The following is a 21700-nucleotide window of genomic DNA, read 5'->3' on the forward strand; positions in this document are numbered from 1 at the left end:
AATGGGCCTGTGAAATATTGCAGGTTTATGTAGTCACTGATAATAAATAGGAATCTGTGAATAAATGATTGCATGTTGTGTCCAGACTGATTGACAGAGCCATAGAAGATTCTAAAATGTTTGCCTAAACTTGAAATACAGTAATCCCTCGTTTTTCGAGGGGGATGCGTCCCAAGACCACCCGCGAAAAACAGATTTCCGCGAAGTAGAGGAAAGATATATTTTTTATGTATTTAACGAGTATTTGGACGAGCCTTTTAAAACCCTCCCTGTTACTGTTAACAACCCACCCTTTGCATTAAACAGTCATTCTATGTTTTTCAGCTGGAACTACATGTGATATCCTACCAGTTTCTTTAATAGAGTAATTCCTAAGCTGTGATTTAGCGTAAGTAAATTTCACTCGGATGTGGACATGAACAGTACATGTACTGTACATAAGAAATACTTACGTTTTTCCTAGATTTTCCCTCAATATTCACGATATAGCGGCCATAAGTCCCATTGAAAAAACCAGCGAAGTAGTGAATCCACGAAAGATGAACCGGAATATTTTTACCAGAATACTTTGAGTATTGTATTGATCTCAGGCTCTTGAATGGTAATGTATTGTTATTCATTATTTGACTAATTAAAAACCTGTTGCTTATTAATATATTAGCTGTGTATTTGCCATGTTGACACACTTCATCTCTACAGCAAGAAAAGTCTCCTTTTATGGTGTGAAACATATTGCTCCCACTGTTTCCTGCAGTGTACTACAATCTGTCTGATCACATGGCCATTATGAGGCATCGCAGAGCAATTTTGCTTTTTTAGTAATCAGCACATTTTCTTCTTTTTCTATAGTTGACTACTTAGCTCTGCTGAGAATGACCAAGGCATCTCTCCATCGCTCTCTGTCTCTCTCTCTCTCTCTCTCTCTCTCTCTCTCTCTCGCTCTCTCTCTCTCTCTTGATCTGTCTCTGTCTCTCTCTCTCTCTCTCTCTCTCTCTCTCTCTCTCTCTCTCTCTCTCTGTCTCTTCATCTCCATCGCGCTCTCTCTATCTTGCTCTCTCTCTCTCTCTCTCTCTCTCTCTTCATCTCCCTCGCTCTCTGTCTCTCTCTCTCTCTCTCTCTCCCTCAGATTCAGGCACCCGGCCACATCGGACAGTGTTCACGCGGGCCATCGAGGCGTGCGATCTCCACTGGCAGGACAGCCACTTGCAGCACATCATCAGCGACGACCTCTACACCAACTACTGTTACCATGACAACACTGAAAATTCACTCTTTGACTCCCGCGGCTGGCCCTTGTGGCACGGTAAGTGGCTCAAGGAGAGAGAGAAAGAGACAGAGAGAGAGAGAGAGGCAGAAAAAGACATCTGCGCTGGCTTGCTCTTTTGTCTGCTGTTTTCTATAGCACCACCGTGAGAACAGAGTTGTGTTTTTCAGGGATCCTAAGAGAAGGGATGCAGCATTTGCTGCACTGGAAAAATAAAGTTCCTTTCTGTAGGACCAGGGTCCTCAAGTGTCCAGCACAATTTCGTTATTATCCAACTGAAACATCCAGGACATAACTCAGGAGTCAAATCAGATATGTCTGAGGAGGAAAATCACCGAACTGTACTGGACACCAACCCTTAATAACAGCATGTGTATGACAAGTGATGTCTACTTTAAAAGTGTGAAAACCACTGCCATGAACCATAGTGCCCCCTTGGCTTCCTGTAGCGTGTTGCAGTTTGTCAGATCATATGGACATTATGGGGAATGCTTTAAAATGTAAAGCACCTTCGTTATTAAGTAATCATCACATTTACTTCTTTTTCTGTAGTTGACTTTGAGGCTTGTTTAACATTTTGTGGTTATGCCTCTGTACAGAGCACGTCCCCACCGCCTGCGCGAGGGTGGATGCACTGAGGTCCCACGGTTACCCGCGGGAGGCACTGCGACTGGCCATCGCCATCGTCAACACCCTGCGTCGGCAGCAGCAGAAACAGCTGGAGCTCTTCCGCAACCACAAGAAAGGTGAGTCTTACATTTATGCTGTTTGGCAAACGTGTTTATCCAGAGCAAAATTTGATTTAAAAAAAAAATCACGATACAGATGAAGTAAAAATAATAATACTAAAATTATAATACATGAGGCAGGTCCAAGTGCCTTCAGTAAAGAATTTTATTTTTAAATTTGTTTTTAACATTTAATTTTAGATAAACAAAACAGATTAGTGTTTTATTTAATAAAAGCTAGATTTAAAAGATGAGATTTCAATTTTTTATTAATTTTTTTTCCAGTGTGTACTGAGCTCTGCTCGAATTGAAAGAGGAACTGTGTTTCACAATTTAGAAACTTTACAGTTTAAAGGCTTTTTAGTGTTTCCTTTATTTTACGGAAGGTTTCTGTAGAAGGCCAGAATCTAAAGATCTAAGATGACGTGTGGGAGCATAAGCAGAGGTATTGTGTAAGGTACACAGGAGTTGAGAGCTGTTAAGACCCTTGTTAATAAGTGAAATATAGACTTAGGCAGTACTGAGAGTCTGGGTCGAGAACTCGTATTGGCATTACATTCTGCTCTTGCCCGAGCTGGGAGCTGAACCCAGTATGGTCACGTGAAGAGCAGTGTTACCCACTACACCAACTGCTGACTACTATGATTAACATTTACACAGTTTCCTTCCTGAATCCACATGACCTCAATCATACATTTGGTGTTCAGTATTAGCTCTTAGTTTTGCAGTGGAACAAGAATAAAAGCAAGCGTATATACTGCATCGCCAAAATGTGTGCAACATATCTTCTGAAGGGGTTTAGTGGGATGTTGCCCCCTCTTTGCTGCAGTAACGCTGTGAGGATTTGATGGCATTTAGCCATGATAGCATTAGTGAGGTCAGCTACTGTCACTGGTTGATTAGTTCTAGATCAAATTACACCGTTTCAGCTCATCCCAAATGTACTGGATGAAGCCACATTAGCCCAGAAAACGCACTTTCACTTCTCCACAATATGAAGCCGGGAGGTTTTACAGCCCTTTAGCCGACACTTGGAAATGGGCATGGTCACTAATTACCAATGCAATGAAAGATTCCCTAATATTATTTCTGTTCGTTATTGCTCAGATATTGTCGGACCTGACTAATGTCGCATGTTGAATCTTATGAAAAACATGAACCGGGAATGTGTCACAATCTGACACTCATATGAACTGAAATCCACATTGTGTAGAAATCTCTTTTTGATCTGGGTGCTGCTAAAAACCCTCTGATCTTGCATGTGTGTGTGTGTGTGTGTATATGTACATGTGTGTGTGTGTTTTAGAGAATATCTTTTTTGCAGAAGACCATGACGGAATTAGCCCTCTGCTCTGTTCTGAAGCTAAATGTCCACTCATGCCCAGCATGGCTGGGGTCAATTGCATTTAAATGCAAATGACTACCTGTTGTGGGACTAGTGCCCGAGCACGATTCACATTCAAATGAAGCGGCCGGGCCCTGGGCCTGAATGTAAAGTGCTGTTGCAGTGATTTACGCGGGAGCCACAGAAACGGATGCTTTCGTACCCCTCAGGTGTATGCCATTGTCCTCTCGCAGTAAAGAGAAATCTCCCTGCTGGTCTGGTGGAAGGTCACACCCTCCAGATGTTGAAAGCACAGGAAAATGTCCAGATTGGAAAGATGAAGTTAAATGTTAAAATGTGTTTCCACACACCCATACGCTATAATGAGGCATTGACCAATATGAGGACTTCAGGTTGCAGTCTGAATGTATATTAGCTTGTATCCTACACTGATCAGCTATAACGTTATGATCACCTCCTTGTTTCTACCTTCACTGCACATGCAGTTCTACAAACACAGACTGTAAACTTATCGTTTGCATGGTGGACCATTGCAGGGACACTGATGTGGTATGTGTTGTGTTGATTCTGTTGGTCGTCCTCTATTCCTACATCAGTGGGCACAGGACGCTGTTGGCTGGATATTTTTGGTTGGTGGACTATCCTCAGTTCAGCAGTGACACTGAGCGTTTTAACAACTCTAGCAGCACTGCTGTGTCTGATCCGCGCCTACCAGCACAGCTCCACGTCAGTGTCACTGCAGCTCTGAGGATGATCCACCTCCACATCACACCTGCTCTGTGGTAGTCTGGCAGGTCGTGACTTTTTGAAGAACAGGGTGAAAGGTGGTTAGCAGAGCAAGAGATGGACTATAGTTTGTAATTGTAGAACTACAAAGGGCAATATGGGGAGTGGAGCTGAGAGAATGGACAGGGAGTGTGTAAACAAAATTCCAGATTCTGAAGTACGCTGCTAAATCTCTCTCGCTCTTCCTCTTTCTCAGACCTGCTTCATAAAGGGATGACCTCCATTACTAATCTGGAAGGGTGGGTGGGTCATCCGCTGGACCCCATCGGCACCCTGTTCAGTACGCTGATGGAGACGGGACGAAGTGATGAGGAAAGCTCACAGGGTGGCTTCCTGGACTTCTCAGGTACACACACACACACACAATCTCTCTCTCAAGAGCAGTGCATGCTTTAAAACACTATTCTATGGTTGGAATCACAATGTTCCAATAATATTGAGCCTTTTTGATTGCAATTATTATTATTGGATAGCCTTATTACAGGTGATGCCAAATTTTTGAATGGGAGGCCATGATATTAGCATATACCAGTGTTATATTCTGTATGTATGTAATAGTGCAGTTTTAACATACTTAAATGGCCCAAAGGTTCTGGCCACCCAGGACAACAATGCCGTGTCAGATCACAGAATGACTGACAGTGGCTTTACCATGGCAACGTATACAACCCAACCTCAGCAGCCATGTTGAGCTATAACACCATGGAGCTAGCTGAATATATGACAAATGCTGCAACTAGGATCACCATGGTTTAAGACAAAACTGAATCATTTGCTCTACTCCACTTTATAGCAAATTCCTAACAAAACCCACAGATAATTGTTAGAAGATAAATAATTATGAATAAAATGAGTAGACAGGCCTTAACAGTTTTCAGGTTGTTTGTCTGTCATCTTTCTGTGCATAATAATAAGATTCATCACATGCGATAGTCTCCCCTTCTTTAGGCCTTTAATATTTATGTAGTAATGGTAGGGGTCTTATCATAGAGGACTCACTGACACCCCTCCAATTAACCCATATGTGTTTGTGGTTCAGAGCACATCGTGAGCCCCCAAACTGGAGATGCTCTTCTAATGCAGGCACACACAAGTTGGTGACTGCATTCTTCCTTCCTGCATTTTTAATGCCTTTTAATTTGAATGTTTTTTTGTTTCCCATCTCTTATTCATGAGCTTTGATTGGCGAGATGACTGTATCACAATCAGCGTGTGCCCAGGACCATAATTACGCATTACTGCCGCCCTCAGCCCCGCTGGCTTCTTGGCTGGCATCATGTGATGGTACAAACACTCCCTCCCTGCCCTTACCAGGCCCCAGATCGAGATGGCATAACCATGAGGCTGCCATGTGTTTACTTTATTTCTGTTGTCACTTAAGGGCCTCTTTTTTTTTTGTGAATGTACAGATCAGCATTTTTTGTTTAAAAATTTCAGACTTGAAAACAAAAGGAAACCTTATTTTTTTTTGTACGTTATTTACATTTTTACACATCTGGTATTTTCCCAAGTGTCTAAATCAAAATGGAGATACAGGGTTTTATTCAGACAGCAATTATTATCTTAATTAAGGATATAGAAGCTTTAAATATAGAAATTAGTCTGTATCTGATTACTGATGTAATTATTTATTAATATTTGGCATATTTCAATGTGATTTATTTAACATAAAATTTTAACACCTATTGTTGCCAACCACAAACATTAGCCTGGGCTCCCCAGTGCCGCCACCACCTTGGGAGTGTGAGGGTAAGCACATGCTTCCCTTGAGACATGTGAAGCCAACTGCCACTTCTTTTTGACCTGCTGCTAAGACACCACCCCTGGACCGTTAAACGACCACTAAACGAACAGATCTGAAATCCAAGCTAACATCTATGTTGGCAAGTGTTGTGTAGAGTGATGGAGGGCAATGGATGGCCATCCTTCCCAACAGGAGAGCGAGGCCAACTCCCAATGGGTCTAATCCAATTTTCAGAAGGCTGCGCAACTCAGGAGCTCCTTTTGTGACGAACAGTGACTCTGAATTGTCCACAGTGGTGGTCATGGGAACTTTTCTTTGTTCTTAATTTTTTAAATTCTCCTCTCTCTCGGTCTCTGTTTCTACCCCCCCCCTCTCTCTCTCTCTCTGTTTCTCCCCCCCCCCCCCCCCCCTCTCTCTCTCTCTCTCTCTCTCTCTGTGTGTGTCTTTCATGGTGGACTAGTGGAATAGAGAAGTATTTGCAGCCAGTTGTACACTAGCTGTTCTGCCCAAGGCTTTGGTCGGGTAATGTTTTGTCCTTTGTGCCTGGCTTTGAAGTGGTAGCTCAGTTTATTAATGGTATAAAGTGAGGAGGAGGTAAGAACTTAGTTCCTTCTTCTTCTTCTTTTGTGTGTGTGTGTGTGTATGAGAGAGAGGCAGAAAGAGAAAGAGAGACGCCTGGGTGCCTCGTTACGTGCTCTTGTTCGTGATTAGCACGTTAAACCCTCCCGGGGTCAGCCGCCCGAGTCCAAAGAGGCATCATTAAAACATTATGATCCTGCTTGCAATTATCCCCAAATGAGTTGGCATTGGTGGTAATGAATAATCTAGAACCTTGTGTCTGAGAGTGCTTTATTCTCACAGTAAAGATGACCAAGCATCTGGACCAACGGGGAGTGGAGCTTTAGTTCAGTCCTAGATTCTGTCCAAGTCTGGTGCGACCCGATCAGTGCCACCACATTTCAAACAGAGGTCTGGCTGAAGATGACCAAGTAACGACGCAACATTTTATTGATATTCTTTGAATACCTCTTGCTTCACTGTACGGAAGGTTGTTTTGTGTTATGAGAATTTTGGGTTGTTCCTTTTTGTGGGGTTCAGACTGAATGTTCAAAATTCATGAAGACATGGAAGATTTTGGGACTCTTAATAAAGATGTAATATATAATAAATCACCAAAACTGTCTCCATCAGATAAACTGTAAAAGCTTTAAGCTTTTATCTTCGAGAAACAAAACAAATCAAACTCCACTCTTGCTTCATATCAGAAAACGTTTAAGTGAATGCAGTCAGATATCTGTGCGTTGATCCTCTTTATAATTAGTGAATTCAGCTGCTGTATGTGAGACTCGATGCGTGATCGAATGGAATATAAATGCCTTATGGTCAGCCGTTCAGAATCCAGGCCTGTTATCTCCTTGAACAACATCTGAAAAGTTTTTAATGTGGTTCAAGTTTACGTAATGCACTGTAATCAAGTCTGATGGACCTCCAAGGTGTAAAAGGAACCCCTCCTGATGTGGTGATGTGGTTCTGGTGCCGGGCAAGTGAGAGGTAGTTTAAGAAGGATTTGCTCTCTCATCCTGCTCTTCTGCTGTAGAGCTGATCCTAGCAGAGGGTTCTCAGGTGATTCATGCCTAATTTCAGTGGCAGCCTGAAGCCTCCACTCTCATTTGCCAGTCATGACAGTAGCGAAGTGGCCGAGTCTCCATGGAGCCCGCCAGGCCGGCCCTTCACAGCCAATTAAAAGAGCGGATTTGGTGCTGAACTGGCAACGGTGTTCAGAGAGGGACTCAGTGACACTCTGGAGTTTACGGCGATGTAGCTGAGAAGCAGTGGAGGGTGAAGAGCTGGAGCTTAACATCTCTCTCTCTCTCGCTCTCTTTATCCTTCCACCTCTCTCTTTATACTTCTACTCTTTCTCTCTCTTTTTACTTGTTCTTTTTCTCTCTTCTTCGTGCACACCCTCAGTGCACAGACATACACATACCCCTTTGCTCTCATGCTCTATTTTTTTTATTTATTTTTGTAATTGTTTTATTTGACTTTATTCCGAATTTTTACTAATTTATTCATGAATGATTCTGAATATGTTTATATCATACGTTAAATATTCATACATTGCAGTGCTGGTGCAAGCTCCCTTACTTCCTTTTCTTCCATCCTGTTGCCTTACTGTTTTTCTCTTACTCCTTTTTCTATATTTCTACCTCTAGTGCTCCCTCTCTCCCCTGGAGCCCATTTAAACCACCCTCCCAGCATTTCAGACACTTTTCTTCGGCTGTTCTTGTTATTTTGTAACCTGCTCGGTAGCCCGCCTGCCCGGCTCCAGTGTATTTGCAAGTCCAGTGGATTGCCTCCTTTCGCTCAGAGGGGTAATTGAGCGTGCCTTGCCGAGTGGCCTGGCAGGAGAGGAGAGCTGCTTCATTAGGGAGAACTCCGTCCTCTCCGGTGCCTCATTACCATGCGTCCACACCAGGCCATAGCTCCACAGAGGCAGGTTTCAGTTATAGATGTGAGCCAGTGTTAAAATAGACACAGTTTCAGAATGATTGTTAATTAGTAAGGTTTCGCTTTAAACAAATATGCTTCATAAGATTATGTCTTATGTCTGATCTCATACTTGCACTCTTATGCAAAGCAAAGGGGCCGGAACCAACATGCAGAACGTTAACTTTTAATTAGCGAGACATTAGCACAAATAAACACAATAACGTAGTATGGGATATCTTGTCCTTTTGATTTCTTTAAATGTCAAAGCCTAGCAGGCAGCTTTTAACGAGAGAAGAGTCAATATTTTCCCACTCAGTCTTGATGGCTTCTAACACCTGATTAGTCATTAGACACTTCTAAACAAGTTTGTGTCTAACGTGAGGCAAAATATTCTCAACAGGACGGAAATCAAGACTAAACATGAGCGTGTTGGACTTGTTCTCGAGCCACTTCTTGGTGATGTTTGGTCTGTGAGCACTATGTTGTTGAAAATTAACGTCTGGCTATTCGTCTTTAGAAAACAAGTTTTCAACAGCAGCGTTTCTGCAGACTTCTGTTTGTCATTTGTTGTTAAAACAGTTAAAAGCTTAAAAGTTCAGGTTTTTTGCACAGGACAGTACTTATAATGTGAAGTAACCACTGCCTTTAGCACTACTACTATCTACTTGTAGCGATTGATAGCTCTCCCAGCTCTCTGATGGATTTCTGGCCCTCTTCTTCATACAGAACTGTTTGAACTCTGCAGTAGGGCTGTATGTGGGCTTTGAAGCATGCTTGTTTCAGGTCCTGCCACAGCATCTCAATGGAGTTTAGGTCCTGACAGGGCAAACTGGAAATATTTCAGTTGCCTTGCTTGAGTTACGGTGTGTCCTTGTTCAATGCTATATTTAGTTTTTTTGCCGAACATCACAAGCTTTTTGTGTCCTGGGGATATTAGTTTTATGTGTCCAAATATTACAGCACCTTTCTGAAATGTATTCGTCCAGGTTTTCCTAATTGTACTACTGATACCTAACTGTTTTTCTAGCCTGCTTTCTTAATGAGTACTAATTTGCTACCAGTTTTTCTTAAAAACCATCTGCCGTTAAAATGTAGTCCACCATAAACGTGATTTAAACATTGTTACATTTTAAAAGGGACAAACCCTTGGTAATGTTTGAATACTATAAAGTTACTATAATACAGGTATAACATCAGCATTGTTGTCAAACTGTCCTTAAGGAACCCAAGTTAATGCCAGTGCTAATATCCTGACTTCTCCAACCTCAGGCACAATGAGCTCCAGTAAGCACGCAGATCTCCACCTGTTCTCCTCGGCACGGCGCTTTCTGGAGGAGGGCGAGTCCTACCTGGCACTGGCAGTGGAAACGGCTCTAATGGGGCTCGGTCAGCAGAGGATCATGCCTGACGGTCTGTACGCCCAGGAAAAAGTCTGTCGAAATGAGGAGCACCTCATCGCTAAGCTGCAGGAGGTGGAACTAGACGATTCGCTCGTCAAAATCTTCCGCAAGCAAGCTGTCTTCCTCTTAGAGGGTGAGTGAGATGTTGCTACTCTCGTAAGTGTAGAACTTTAGATTTGACGGTGCTGAGCATGGTTTTGATGAATTTCAGTAATGCAGTCCACTGGGAACTGAGGAGCATGGTGCAGAAACATCCGCATTGGCAAAAAATTCATCATTGTAAAAATTAAAAAGAATATGGTTCAAACATCTTCATCGGAAGATTAGGAGATTACTGGCAATGTCATAGCCACCTGTGGCTGGGGTCTAAGAGCATTCACGTTCAGAAGATCTTCACATTTCTCAGAAAAATATGTTAGCCCTCACTGTTCCAGGAACCGGGGGGAGAGGCCTAGCTATCTATGGAATGGGAGTACATTGTCACCATCTGAAGTAGTTATTCAGTAAGAAATCAAGTGCATTAATTTGCCACTAGTTCATTTTTATAACAATGAGACTCTGTTTTTGCTTAACAACTCAATACTGTCTGAGGCAAATGTGTAATAATTTAGGCATGCACTGCTAACTTGTATTTTTCCACTTAGCCTGGTAGCTACATTAGCCTCACAGAACCAGTAACAAAACAAACAACTCTTTGCAGATCAACTGCTTTTAGGATTGAAGGAAACCGTATCAATTTTAGGCAATCAAGAAGATATGGACTTAGCTAACTTTAATGTCTTTAGTTAGACATTTTTGGGTTGTTTTTTGTTTTCGCTTTTTTGCTTGTTTTTTCAAGTGATGTAGTTTTAATAGGAACATGGCATGATTGAGTGCTTTGTTTTGTAAAACTGTGGGTGAGAGCATGGAATCCTGCGAGGCCTGGAAGTCTCCGGAACTCTTTCCAAACCCGTAAAGCAAACCCCCAACTTCCTTCATCACTCAAATACTTTTCATATTTCCTGGTCTGACAAGACTAAACGATTATTGTCAATTCATTCCAGTGACGTGACACTGTGGCTGTTTGTTTAGTTGGGAGCTGTTTCTCTGAATCTCAGTTCTCAGTGTTGAACCAGGTCTCTGCATTTGCTAGTCTGAAGCTTTGCTTAAGTCTAAAGCGTGTGGGGGCTGTATGCTGTGCTGCTCGCAGGCGTGGAAAGAATGCAAAATGGCTACTGCAGGCCGGCTGGTTCTCAGCACCGCTGGCTTGTTATGAAAGCATGACGGAAACTGATAAAGAGGCGGCGGCATCCCTCCCTCCTCCTGACCCACGCCAGGAGCCATCACATGGGCACAGCAGACAGGAAAACACGCATGAGTGAGGGATAGGCCCAGAGAGCCAAGGCCCTGGACACGCTGTAATGCACTTACATGCTCAGCTGTGTGCCTGTTTGTATTTTTAGTTGAGTATTTGAGTCTCAGCTGCATGCGTGTCTGCTATTTCCCATACTGTTTGTCTTTTGTGTTTTCCTTAACATATCTGTATGTGTAGAGGTGGTATGTGCATGCACATTATGTTCTATAGTGTGTATATGGGTGTATTCAGATGTGTATGTGATGTGGCCTGTGGTCTGGGCCCTCTCAGTCAAAGAATAATCTAATGACAGGGCCAGCAAAGCCCTCACATCAGGCTTCTGGCATTGCAGTTTATTTTGTAGGCAAGTGTGAAAAAAAGGACCCTGGTGCACTTGAAAGTGGATGTGTGGTTGCATCTGGTTTGAGGATGAGAAGTGGGGGGCCTGTAAAGCGGGCTGTAAGCAGATTAGTGTCGATGCTACACTAACCCCAGAAACAGTACGGCCCATTTAGGGCAGCGTCATGTTTCGGCTCCAAATGGAACAACAGGGAATGCATTTTCCCTCCCAAACCAAATTTTTGTTGTGGTTTTTTCCCTGCATGTCTGAATCAGATTGAGGGGTGGGAGGCTGTGATTCTGTTGGCTGCGTTTGGGTTTTTTTAATGAGGAGGTGAAGATGATGTCTCGCACATGTTCTAGCAGGGAGGTGTGCACGTTTGTCAAGAAGTAGAACTGGAAACAATGCACACTGTGAGGTCACAAACATCATACAAATGTTATTGATTGGTGCTGTACAGATATACATCCATCCTATGTTGGGAGGCTCTATACTCTCTAGCCCACACTCGGCAGTATTCACAGTGAACATAAACGTATGTGCAGCTGCTTCGGTTTATACAGTTTCATGCTCTCACACACAAGTGATTGGAGGTAATGAACATACACAGAGTTAAGGACTCAAAGGGCATTTCAGCTGTGGATATTGATGGAGAATAATACTCTGTTCTTAGCTCTCCACCCACCCTTTTCTCCTTTGGATCCTGAGGATAAAAACCAGCAACTTTATGGCCTGAAGCCTGATTTAAGGGGTTAGCTTCCCCTCAACTGTTTGTGCACCATTGCGCGACATACCAAAGTGCCAGACTTCTTTGGTAGAAGCTGCTTGAGTTGCTCGGTTGGCCTCAGAGTTTAGGTTCTCCTCCATGTTGCTTCCATGTGACAGACAGGATGGGGCAGATAATCTGTGGTAGTGTGGTTTTAAGGGGATGCGAAGTATAGTCACAGGTATGATACATTTTCAAATAATTTTTGATTGATTGCCCACCCCTAACTTTTTTTTTCTTTGAAACGACGACCCGTGAGACTGCAGCAGACGCAAAAAATGTGAAATATAACTTTGGTGCAATATGCAGTATTATAATCTCAATGCAACTATTCGGTCTGTATGGTGCAGCCCTAACACCCACAGCCCACAAATCAGTGAATCTGTGATGTTTTTTCAAAGCCACTATATTGCATACTGTATGTGTGCAGTCATTACATGCAGATGACAACTTCTGTACTTCAGTGGACTAGAAAATTACACTGTGTGTTTGTGTCTGTGTTTGTATGTGAGTGGGTGTGTGTATATTCAACTAACTGTGTGTGTCTGTGTGTTCATTTTTCTCCCCCTACAGGTGGGCCCTACAGTGGTTTGGGGGAAATCATCTACAGAGAGAGTGTTCCAATGCACACGTTTGCCAAGTATCTCTTCACCTCCCTCCTACCTCATGATGCCGAACTGGCATATAAAATTGCACTGAGAGCAATGCGGTGAGTACCTTCACGAAACACACACACAATGCCTTTTACTCTAACAATAACTATAGATTTTTCTAGTATTATTATTTAGTGCATGCATTTGAGTTTTCAAAAGGCCAAACAATAAAAAAATGGACTTAAATGATCAATAATAAAAAAACAAAAAAACATCCTTTCAGACGTTCTCATTAGGAACACAATAGATAAGGAAGATTTTAATAAGATTTACATAAAAATGTATTAAGGCTAGTAAGAGATACCAGTAGGAAAATAGAAAATATGCATTATCATCACTTTTTATTATGTTTTGTCAATCTGTAATAAAAAAAAACTACCACAACACAGAAGACAGCATGGAATTGCAAATATTTGCTTATATATATATTCCCTGTTGTGTGTGTGTGTGTGTGTGTGTGTGAGAGAGAGAGAGAATGTATGGTCGCAGTGATCTGTTTAATCAAACAGCACCTTCTTGAAAACTTGCTAAATAATTCAATGCTACTGAAAATTAGTTTTAGAAAAAGTGGGAATTATGAGTATGTGGGATGAAGTCTAATTTGGGCACTGCCTCATTTTACACTCTGGTGTGGAAATGTGAGCATGTGTTGGTGTGTGAAAACGCACTACGTGGACTGATTACATTAATCCTGAGTGGAGCTTTTTACCTAAATGTACATTGGAACTACATGTACACCATAATATTTCAGTGCCAACAAATGGGTGCAACTTTACAGAGGAGTCGACAACATTTCAGTTCTGTTTCCTTCTGTCTGAGTAGCAGCAGCTAAAGCTGATCATTATTGGAGTGTTCTACATGTAAATGAAATACTTTTATGAGTCTGAGAATATCATGCAGATTACAATAGTGGCTTTAAAGGGAGGTGTAGTGCATAGTGCTTTTGGAAGAATAAGGGATGGTGCTTCTCCAGAATAAGCTTAAATACTTGAGAATGTTCTCGTATAAGCCAAGACTAACTTCAGGATTAGTAGGGGAGTCTAGCTACTCCTTAACATCTTCACAAGCATTCGTAGCTTCCCTCGCATTATCAGTGTTTTATATCTAGGACAGCTCTGTAGTTTAGATGTCAGTATTCTGGAGACAACACACCTAGATTGTTTTATCCAAACCTGGGACTGTGTTTATTTAAAGCTTGTCTATAACATTATTAATACACTACATCATGTCCTACAATGCAGACACCAGTTACCCACCCTCAGATAATGATTGACTTGTAAATTTTTAGAAATATTATCAGAATCAAACATACAGTTTGAAAATAGTGTAATGATTTAAGTTTAAAGAAGTAGCGTGATGCTAGTTCATGAGATTTAATTTTGTGTTGTGTTGGCTGCTTAAACAAAAACAGAAGATCATTAGATACACATGTCTTTGCTGTTTGTCATCAACTTGCGTAAGTGGACAATTGTGTAAATTACATTTTCCCTGAACTTTGAGGGGGTTTGACCGTTTTGTTTTTTTTTTTTTTACCTCAAATTTTCTGCATAATTCAGTTAACAAACAAAGCCATTCAGAGTGGTTTAATTTGAAATGAGACATTGTTAACAGAAGTGGTGGTAGGAACCAGGAGTCTACACCTTAAACACCTCTTACAAATGCCTCACACAAAGCTACTACAGGAAATTGTTATGAATGTGTTGCCTGATGTAATTTCATCATCATAAATTAATTAAAGATTCTGATGTAAAAGCATGCATTTAATGCCAAATCCAAGCATTTTCAGATTTGCTACTGTTTTAACAGTTGTCAGCCTTACATGTAAAACTAGAAGGCACATGTAAGAACACTGGTGGTTTTGGATAGTGAATAAAAATGCTATATTTGCGTTGTAGACATTGCGGCCCCTGGTTCCCATCACCACCAAGAAATCTGAGTTGGTAAGTTTCTGTACAGTGAAGCATTTCACAGGCAAACACTCTGAATTACTGTTTACAGCTCAATAGTTTTGTATAATAAGTGGAATTCCCCTTAAAGCATCAGTACAGATGTTACTGGATGCTTTTCAACACTTATAAGAGGTCTACGATGCAAGAAAAGTAGCTTAACCAAAACCATCCTAGTATTTTGATAAAGCGCAAACTAAAATGGCTGCTCACTGTTTTTCTAGGGCTTCCTCGTTCCCTGTGGAGATTATTCAGTCGCTTGATGTGTTTTTTCTCAAATACGCCTCAACAACAATCCCCACCAATATTGTATCGTACGGTATTTTGATTGGATTATATTTACCAAAGATTTGCGGCTGGGGATGAGTGTACAAAGTGAATTGGATCAAACAAAGATCCACCTAAATTTAGGCACGGTTGCAGCCCTAGGCTCAGTATTGACTCACTCTATAAAAAGAACTCGCCATCCAAATAACAGCTTTCTGTTACATTGGCTTAGACCTGCACTGATCTCCAGATACCATGTTTCCCTTTGCAGCCTGGATGGAAATTAACGGCATACTTGAACGTTTAGATGTGTACTTCTATGGAGACAATGCTGATAATCCCATGTCTATCACTGGACCATTTGACACTATAGCTTATTAAGCACTATATAAGCTGCACTATATTTTCATACTGGAACCTCTAAGACTGCAGGGCCAGGGTATCTAGAGCTTCACCCCTTTGAGAATCAGAAGTAGGTTTTGTAAATGGAGCGGCCCAGCATACCTTCGACTAACGGCCAATTTAACAGGACTTGAGCGGAGGGGACAATCTGGGCCACTTTAATCAAGTGTAAACATTCATGCATTTAATTATTTATTTAAAATAAAAAATAAGAGTTGTTTAGAAAGTTTTCTGAAAAACACACTCTCAATTAGGGATTGAAAGTTCCTCATGCATTCTTTTAAGCCAGTCTTACAGCAAGAAGAATCCAGTTGGATATGGATCAAGAACAAATTATGCCTATTCCCCTCATAGCAATGTTTGATAAACGTAGTGAGCATCCAAAAAAAAATGTCTTCCCTGCAGTGCTTCCTTAAAGAGACCGACCCTTTGTGCGAGCACCGTGCCCTAGGCCACCTCCAGGCTCGTGTTTTGTCCGGGGTTTAACGCCGCAGTAATAACCATGGAAAAGGACAGCGTGGTCTTTCAAAGCCGAGGGGCTTATGCCGTTATTTTTCCAGAGCAGGTGAAAAGTTCAGAGTTTTCCTCAGACCATGACAAGAGCCAAGTGCTGAACTCTGTGTGGATGGTTTTCTGTTCTGATTGGTTCTTTTACTTGGTTGCCTACGGTCAGATGTGACTCAGTTGTAGGCAAAAGCAAATCTGCTTACTGGAATCACTTAAAAACTTGTTTTTATTAAATTAGACCTGAACAAATGCCTTACATAAACATCAGTCTGTACTTCATTTATTTATAATTAAAACTATGTCAAGCACTCAGCAGTACACTTGGATCATTGTATACATCACTGCATTAACGTTAACATGTTTATATGTTCTATTTTTCTTTGTTAAAACGCCCACTGTAGTTCCTTAGATATTTAAGCCTTTAACCTCTGTCCCTAACAAAATCAGAAAAATCAAAAATGACGTAAAATACAAAGCCAGTTCTGAAAAAGGCTGTAACTTGACCTTTTTACTTAAAGATGTCCATTGCAGGGAAAGGGATGAGCTTTATTAAGTCTAATCAGCCAGCTTTGGGAGATGAGTTCTGCTGTTCTCCCTTGCTGCAGAGATAATGAGGCCAATGCATCACCATATTTATCTACAGGTGCAGCATAAGGTGCTTGGTGTGAACCAGCATTGGGTTTCTCTTTAAGCCATATGTCGGAGGTTGGTGTTGTGGACCCAGGACAGGCCCAAAATCATTACGTGATGTTGAGAGTCAAGACCTTGTTAATCTGTGTTAAATTCCTAGTAGTTTTGGTGCTCCATGTTAGGATCTGTCCTATTGTTTGTTTGCTAAACTGTAGCCACTGTATAACAAGTAGCATGTCGTTCTTGTGTGTGTTTTTTAGGTTACCAGTGTTGGAATCCACAGCTCCTTCCGGCGACATGTCCCGGCCTCACCATATAGTATCCGTTGTCCCAAACCGCTACCCGCGATGGTTCACCCTCAGCCACATCGAGTCCCAACAGTGTGAGCTGGCCTCCACCATGCTCACTGCAGCCAAAGGTTAGACGCCTACTACTCTGTCTGTACACGGCCTATTGGCCAGCACACCTATCAATCAAACCCAGGTTGCAATTAGTGTCACAAGACGACACGTTCTTTAATCTCAGGTCTCCTCTCTGAGTTTCCGTCTTTGGTTTTCTCTGGGAGTTCAGTTACAAATCCGGAAAACAAACAAGACAATTTGCTTCCCTGTCTTTGCAAATGATGATGTGGAATGCTGGGTGTTTTTCAGCTTTTAAACTTGTTATATGCTGCAAGCTATAAACCTGGAACTAAGAGATTTCAGTGTACATTGACCCTTCGTGCCGAGTGCCGAAGCCAGCGGACATATCTGTAGCTTTACACTAGTGCTGACTCACTGTGTGATTATGCAGAAGTGTGTGTGTATCTCGGTTCTTGCTCTCTGAACAGCAGGAGGCGCCTTACAGAGGGGAAAGAACAATAGTCAGCGGTCAGTTGCATGCACAAAGGGTGAAATGAAATCAGAGCCCAATTTATATTCATTTTAATCAGGGCAGTTTCTCTCTTCCCAAGGTTTTCGATTACAGGAGCGGATTGTGGTTTAGTCTCTTTCTTAATGTTTGTTCCTTTGAAAAATGGCTCTCAATATTCCACACGGCGCAAGACAATTTCCTTTGGAAAATGTTACCAGGTCCTTCTGCCACATGTTGTTTTCCTCTTCCAACACTTTCAGCCGTTACAAGCGTCCTGGAAAAGTAAACATGTTATTTATGTCCCCCTTTTTTTTTTATTTGCTTTTAGGTGATGCTCGAAAGTTGGAAACAGTATTAGAGTCCATCCAGAAGAACATTCACTCGTCCTCTCATATCTTTAAACTAGCGCAGGATGCCTTTAAAATAGCCACACTCATGGACAGCCTGCCTGACATCACTCTGCTGAAAGTGTCCCTGGAGCTGGGCCTTCAGGTAAACACTCTCTCGCCAACCGAAGGCTCCTCTGCTTAGTCATGCCACACTTTTTTTTTCTTTGTGTTGTTTTCCCCCTGCATTTGTGACAGCCATCATGATGCACTCTGTTTCTTCAAAAGGTTATGCGAATGACGCTTTCAACACTGAACTGGCGACGACGAGAGATGGTACGATGGTTAGTCACTTGTGCCACAGAAGTGGGTAAGTTGGAGCGTCTTTTGTGTCATTTCTTAGTGCCTTTTTTCACTCTGGAATATTAATCGGTAAAGACACAGTAGAGATAGCACTTTTTAAACCCGTCCACCATTTCTATAACGGTATGTTTAATTTCGAGAAACATTTCGAAGCCTATTTGAAGCTACTTAAATATTCTGTGCTTAAAGAAGGTGTTTAAGGTAGTGGTGTCGATCGATTAAAGAGTGTAGTCAAGATAATCACTAAAATATTACATGATTAATGTTTAATAATGATTTAAATGGAAGGGAGATAAAACAAATAAATGTGTAGAGTTGTATAAATGACAAACTAGTCATTTATACAACTCTTTACTTTATTCCAACATTTTAGATTTAGTTTTTATGATGTTTGATGAATTGGAATCTCTTAATTTGCTGAGTAAAAGTTGCAGGGGGAGAATTAACATAAAACACAACAAATCTGAGAAAATTGCAGCATGCAGCTCACCGCTACGACAATAAAACGAGGCATGAGGCATGAGGGGGGACAAGAAAACATGCCCAACTTATTGCTATGTGTGTGTGAATGAGATTTAATTCATATAGCATAAAAATAATGTAAACAGTGGCTAATACATATCTAGGCTCTGTAAAATTTGTGAATTATAAATAAGTTCTGGCCAAATTTGGTATAATGTTTTGCTTAGTTTTCAGATTAATCACGTTAACACACTAATGTTGACAGCCCTAGTTTAAAGAGTTAATCATGTTGCATAAATGATGCTAATAAATAACTCCCACAAGCTTTGAACTCCAAATTACTGCTTTTAAAGCTTGGTTTGGACAACAGCTGATTGCAGTCTTTGGATCGTGGTGTGGTTGTACTGACTGAATCCTATTTGTGGCCGCATCTTTGCAGGAGTCTACGCACTGGACAGCATCATGCAGAGCTGGTTCACCCTCTTCACACCGACTGAGGCCACCAGCATCGTGGCCACCACCGTCATGTCCAACAGTACCATCGTCCGGCTGCACCTGGACTGCCACCAGCAGGAGAACCTGGCCAACAGTGCACGGACACTAGCGCTGCAGTGTGCCATGAAGGACCCTCAGAACTGCGCCCTGTCGGCCCTGACTCTCTGCGAGAAGGACCACATCGCCTTTGAGACGGCCTACCAGATCGTTCTGGACGCTGCCACCACAGGCATGAGCTACACGCAACTTTTCACCATCGCGCGCTACATGGAGCACCGCGGCTACCCCATGCGAGCTTACAAACTGGCCACTCTGGCCATGGCCCACCTCAACCTCAGCTATAACCAGGACACGCACCCGGCCATCAATGACGTGCTTTGGGCGTGTGCACTCAGCCACTCGCTGGGAAAGAACGAGCTCGCCGCCATCATCCCGCTTGTGGTCAAAAGCGTTAAGTGTGCCACCGTGTTGTCGGACATTTTGCGACGGTGCACGCTGACCACGCCTGGCATGGTGGCTCTCCACAGCCGTAGGAACTCTGGTAAGTTGATGTCGCTGGACAAGGCCCCATTAAGACAGCTCCTGGACGCTACGATCGGGGCCTACATCAACACCACACACTCACGGCTCACTCATATCAGCCCTCGCCACTACAGCGAGTTCATAGAGTTCCTGAGCAAAGCCAGAGAGACTTTCCTCATGGCGCACGACGGACACATCCAGTTCACACAGTTCATAGACAACCTAAAACAGATATACAAAGGCAAAAAGAAACTGATGATGCTTGTGCGAGAGCGGTTTGGTTAAAGCCGCAAGGTCTCCTCCTCCTTTCCTCCTTTTACTTGAGTCTGCCTTTGTATCCTTTCTAAATTAAAGCAACAAGAAAAGAATGGGGGGGACAGAAAATAGCAACCGAAACGAAAAAAACAGTAAGAGCCACACCGGTATTATGTGTACAGACTTATTTAGTTTGCGAAAAAGGAAAAAAAAAAAAAGTCATGTTGTGGAAGTTTTGTGTGTTTCCCTTTATTTGTACGGAAGTGTGTGAGAGCGAACAGTAACAGGGGAAAAAAGGATAAAAGTGTTTTGGTTTTTTTTTTGTTTTGTTTTGTTTTGTTTTTTTTGTTTTTTTCTTTTGTTGTTTTTTTCTTTTTTCTTTTGGTTTACACTGAGTATATGTTGTCCAGTGGCAAAAGCCCACATAGCACTCCAGATATCTCTGTCAACATTCACAGCCTCAAAGAGAAGAAAAATGGCTTTAAACCAAACAGAGCACCTCCATCCTAAGTGACAAGTACCTCGTATGGCTCCAGCTTTACTCCTTCCTAATCCATTCACTCGTTATCAGTATACTAAAGAAAAACAACAACAACAACAACTTACAAACCAGTTTGGGACATGTACATTTTTTTTTCTTTTTCCTTTCTCTCTTTTCTTTTGTACCAGGCTAATTGCGTGGCTTTGCAGTGCTGTTCATCCGGAAGCATGTCACATATTACACAGATGCTCACAGATACACCTAAAAACGAAAAAAAAAGAAAAAAAACTAAACAAAACCCGTTGTGCTTGCGCTTGTGGAAACTTTAGCGACTGTCGACATACATTCTCAGGGATTTCTCAAGAAAAAAAAGGACAAAAAAAATTATGAGAAAAAAAAGAATGAGAGCATTTTATTGTACTGTATATATGATAGTATATGTCTGAATATTGAAAAAATGTATACGTTAACTAATTTATAAAAGAATATTCTATGTAATGCAAAATACTTGAAGCTGCAGTACCTTGGTTTAAAAAAAGAAACAAAAACATATCAGAGGGACTAAAAGTGCGCCTTGCTTCAGGGGGCTGAAATTGGACAGTGGACTTTTGTACGCTGGGTACCTATGCAGAGCCACCTTATCCGACTGCATGATCCAACTGCTATATCGGGGGGAAAAACATGAACGGGGGGTTGTGTTTTGTATGTATATACAAAATGTATGTATCCAGTGTACACCCAACTGTACAGGGCACCAGTGAAATATAGAGCAGCAGAAAAAAAAAACAGTAGTATCCGGTTGCTGCATTGCAGACCAAACCACTGACTGGACAAACCTCAGCCTGAGTGTTCGTTTAAGATTGCTGTGTGTGCAAAAGTTTGGAGGGAACTACTTTATCAGTGAATTCCGCTAATTGAAGACGCAACTAAAAAAATAAAGGAAGAGCTTGTATTGCTAAACATGGCATCTGTTTACACAGTCGTCATCCCCCTCCCTCAATAAGATCAGCCAATCAGCTCGCTGGTAAGAGAGTGAGTGGGAATAGCCTGCCCCTCATTGTGTAATATACTACACCTGGCAAAAATTATGGAATCGCCACACTTGGGGGATGATCACCCCATTTTGTTTTCTTTGTAGTAAATGAACACGTTGTATATATGATGCTAAACTTACATCATTGGCATAATTATTTTCCAGACTTATCAGCACTCACTTTGTAATTCCGAATTAAACTGTTCTGTGGAATTGATTTGTAGCGTACGCCGCTAGAACAAGGTCTACATAGTGAACAGTCTTCAGTTAAAAGGGTTTAAACAGACCTTAACCAAACTGTTGGAGATTT

At 41.8% G+C, this 21700-nt stretch overlaps 1 protein-coding gene across 3 annotated transcripts in view; it reads left to right on the forward strand.

The window, feature by feature from the left end:
• The window catches only part of zswim6 (zinc finger, SWIM-type containing 6), a 111208-nt gene extending 89932 nt beyond the window's left edge, over positions 1-21276 (forward strand). For 2 of the 3 annotated variants that reach the window (XM_066651220.1, XM_066651218.1), the window contains exons 6-15: positions 1127-1303; positions 1864-2010; positions 4320-4464; positions 9622-9890; positions 12770-12905; positions 14745-14789; positions 16862-17019; positions 17782-17945; positions 18068-18149; positions 19044-21276. In XM_066651220.1, coding sequence (XP_066507317.1) covers positions 1127-1303; positions 1864-2010; positions 4320-4464; positions 9622-9890; positions 12770-12905; positions 14745-14789; positions 16862-17019; positions 17782-17945; positions 18068-18149; positions 19044-19906 — 2186 coding nt within the window. In that variant the 3' untranslated portion in view covers positions 19907-21276. The remainder of the gene's footprint in view (positions 1-1126; positions 1304-1863; positions 2011-4319; positions 4465-9621; positions 9891-12769; positions 12906-14744; positions 14790-16861; positions 17020-17781; positions 17946-18067; positions 18150-19043) is intronic. The other variant, XM_066651219.1, reaches the window with a different exon arrangement.
• The last annotated feature ends 424 nt before the right edge of the window (positions 21277-21700 follow it).

The sequence above is a fragment of the Hoplias malabaricus genome, chromosome 18 (assembly GCF_029633855.1).
Source record: "Hoplias malabaricus isolate fHopMal1 chromosome 18, fHopMal1.hap1, whole genome shotgun sequence".
NCBI classification, from domain to species: Eukaryota; Metazoa; Chordata; class Actinopteri; order Characiformes; family Erythrinidae; genus Hoplias; species Hoplias malabaricus.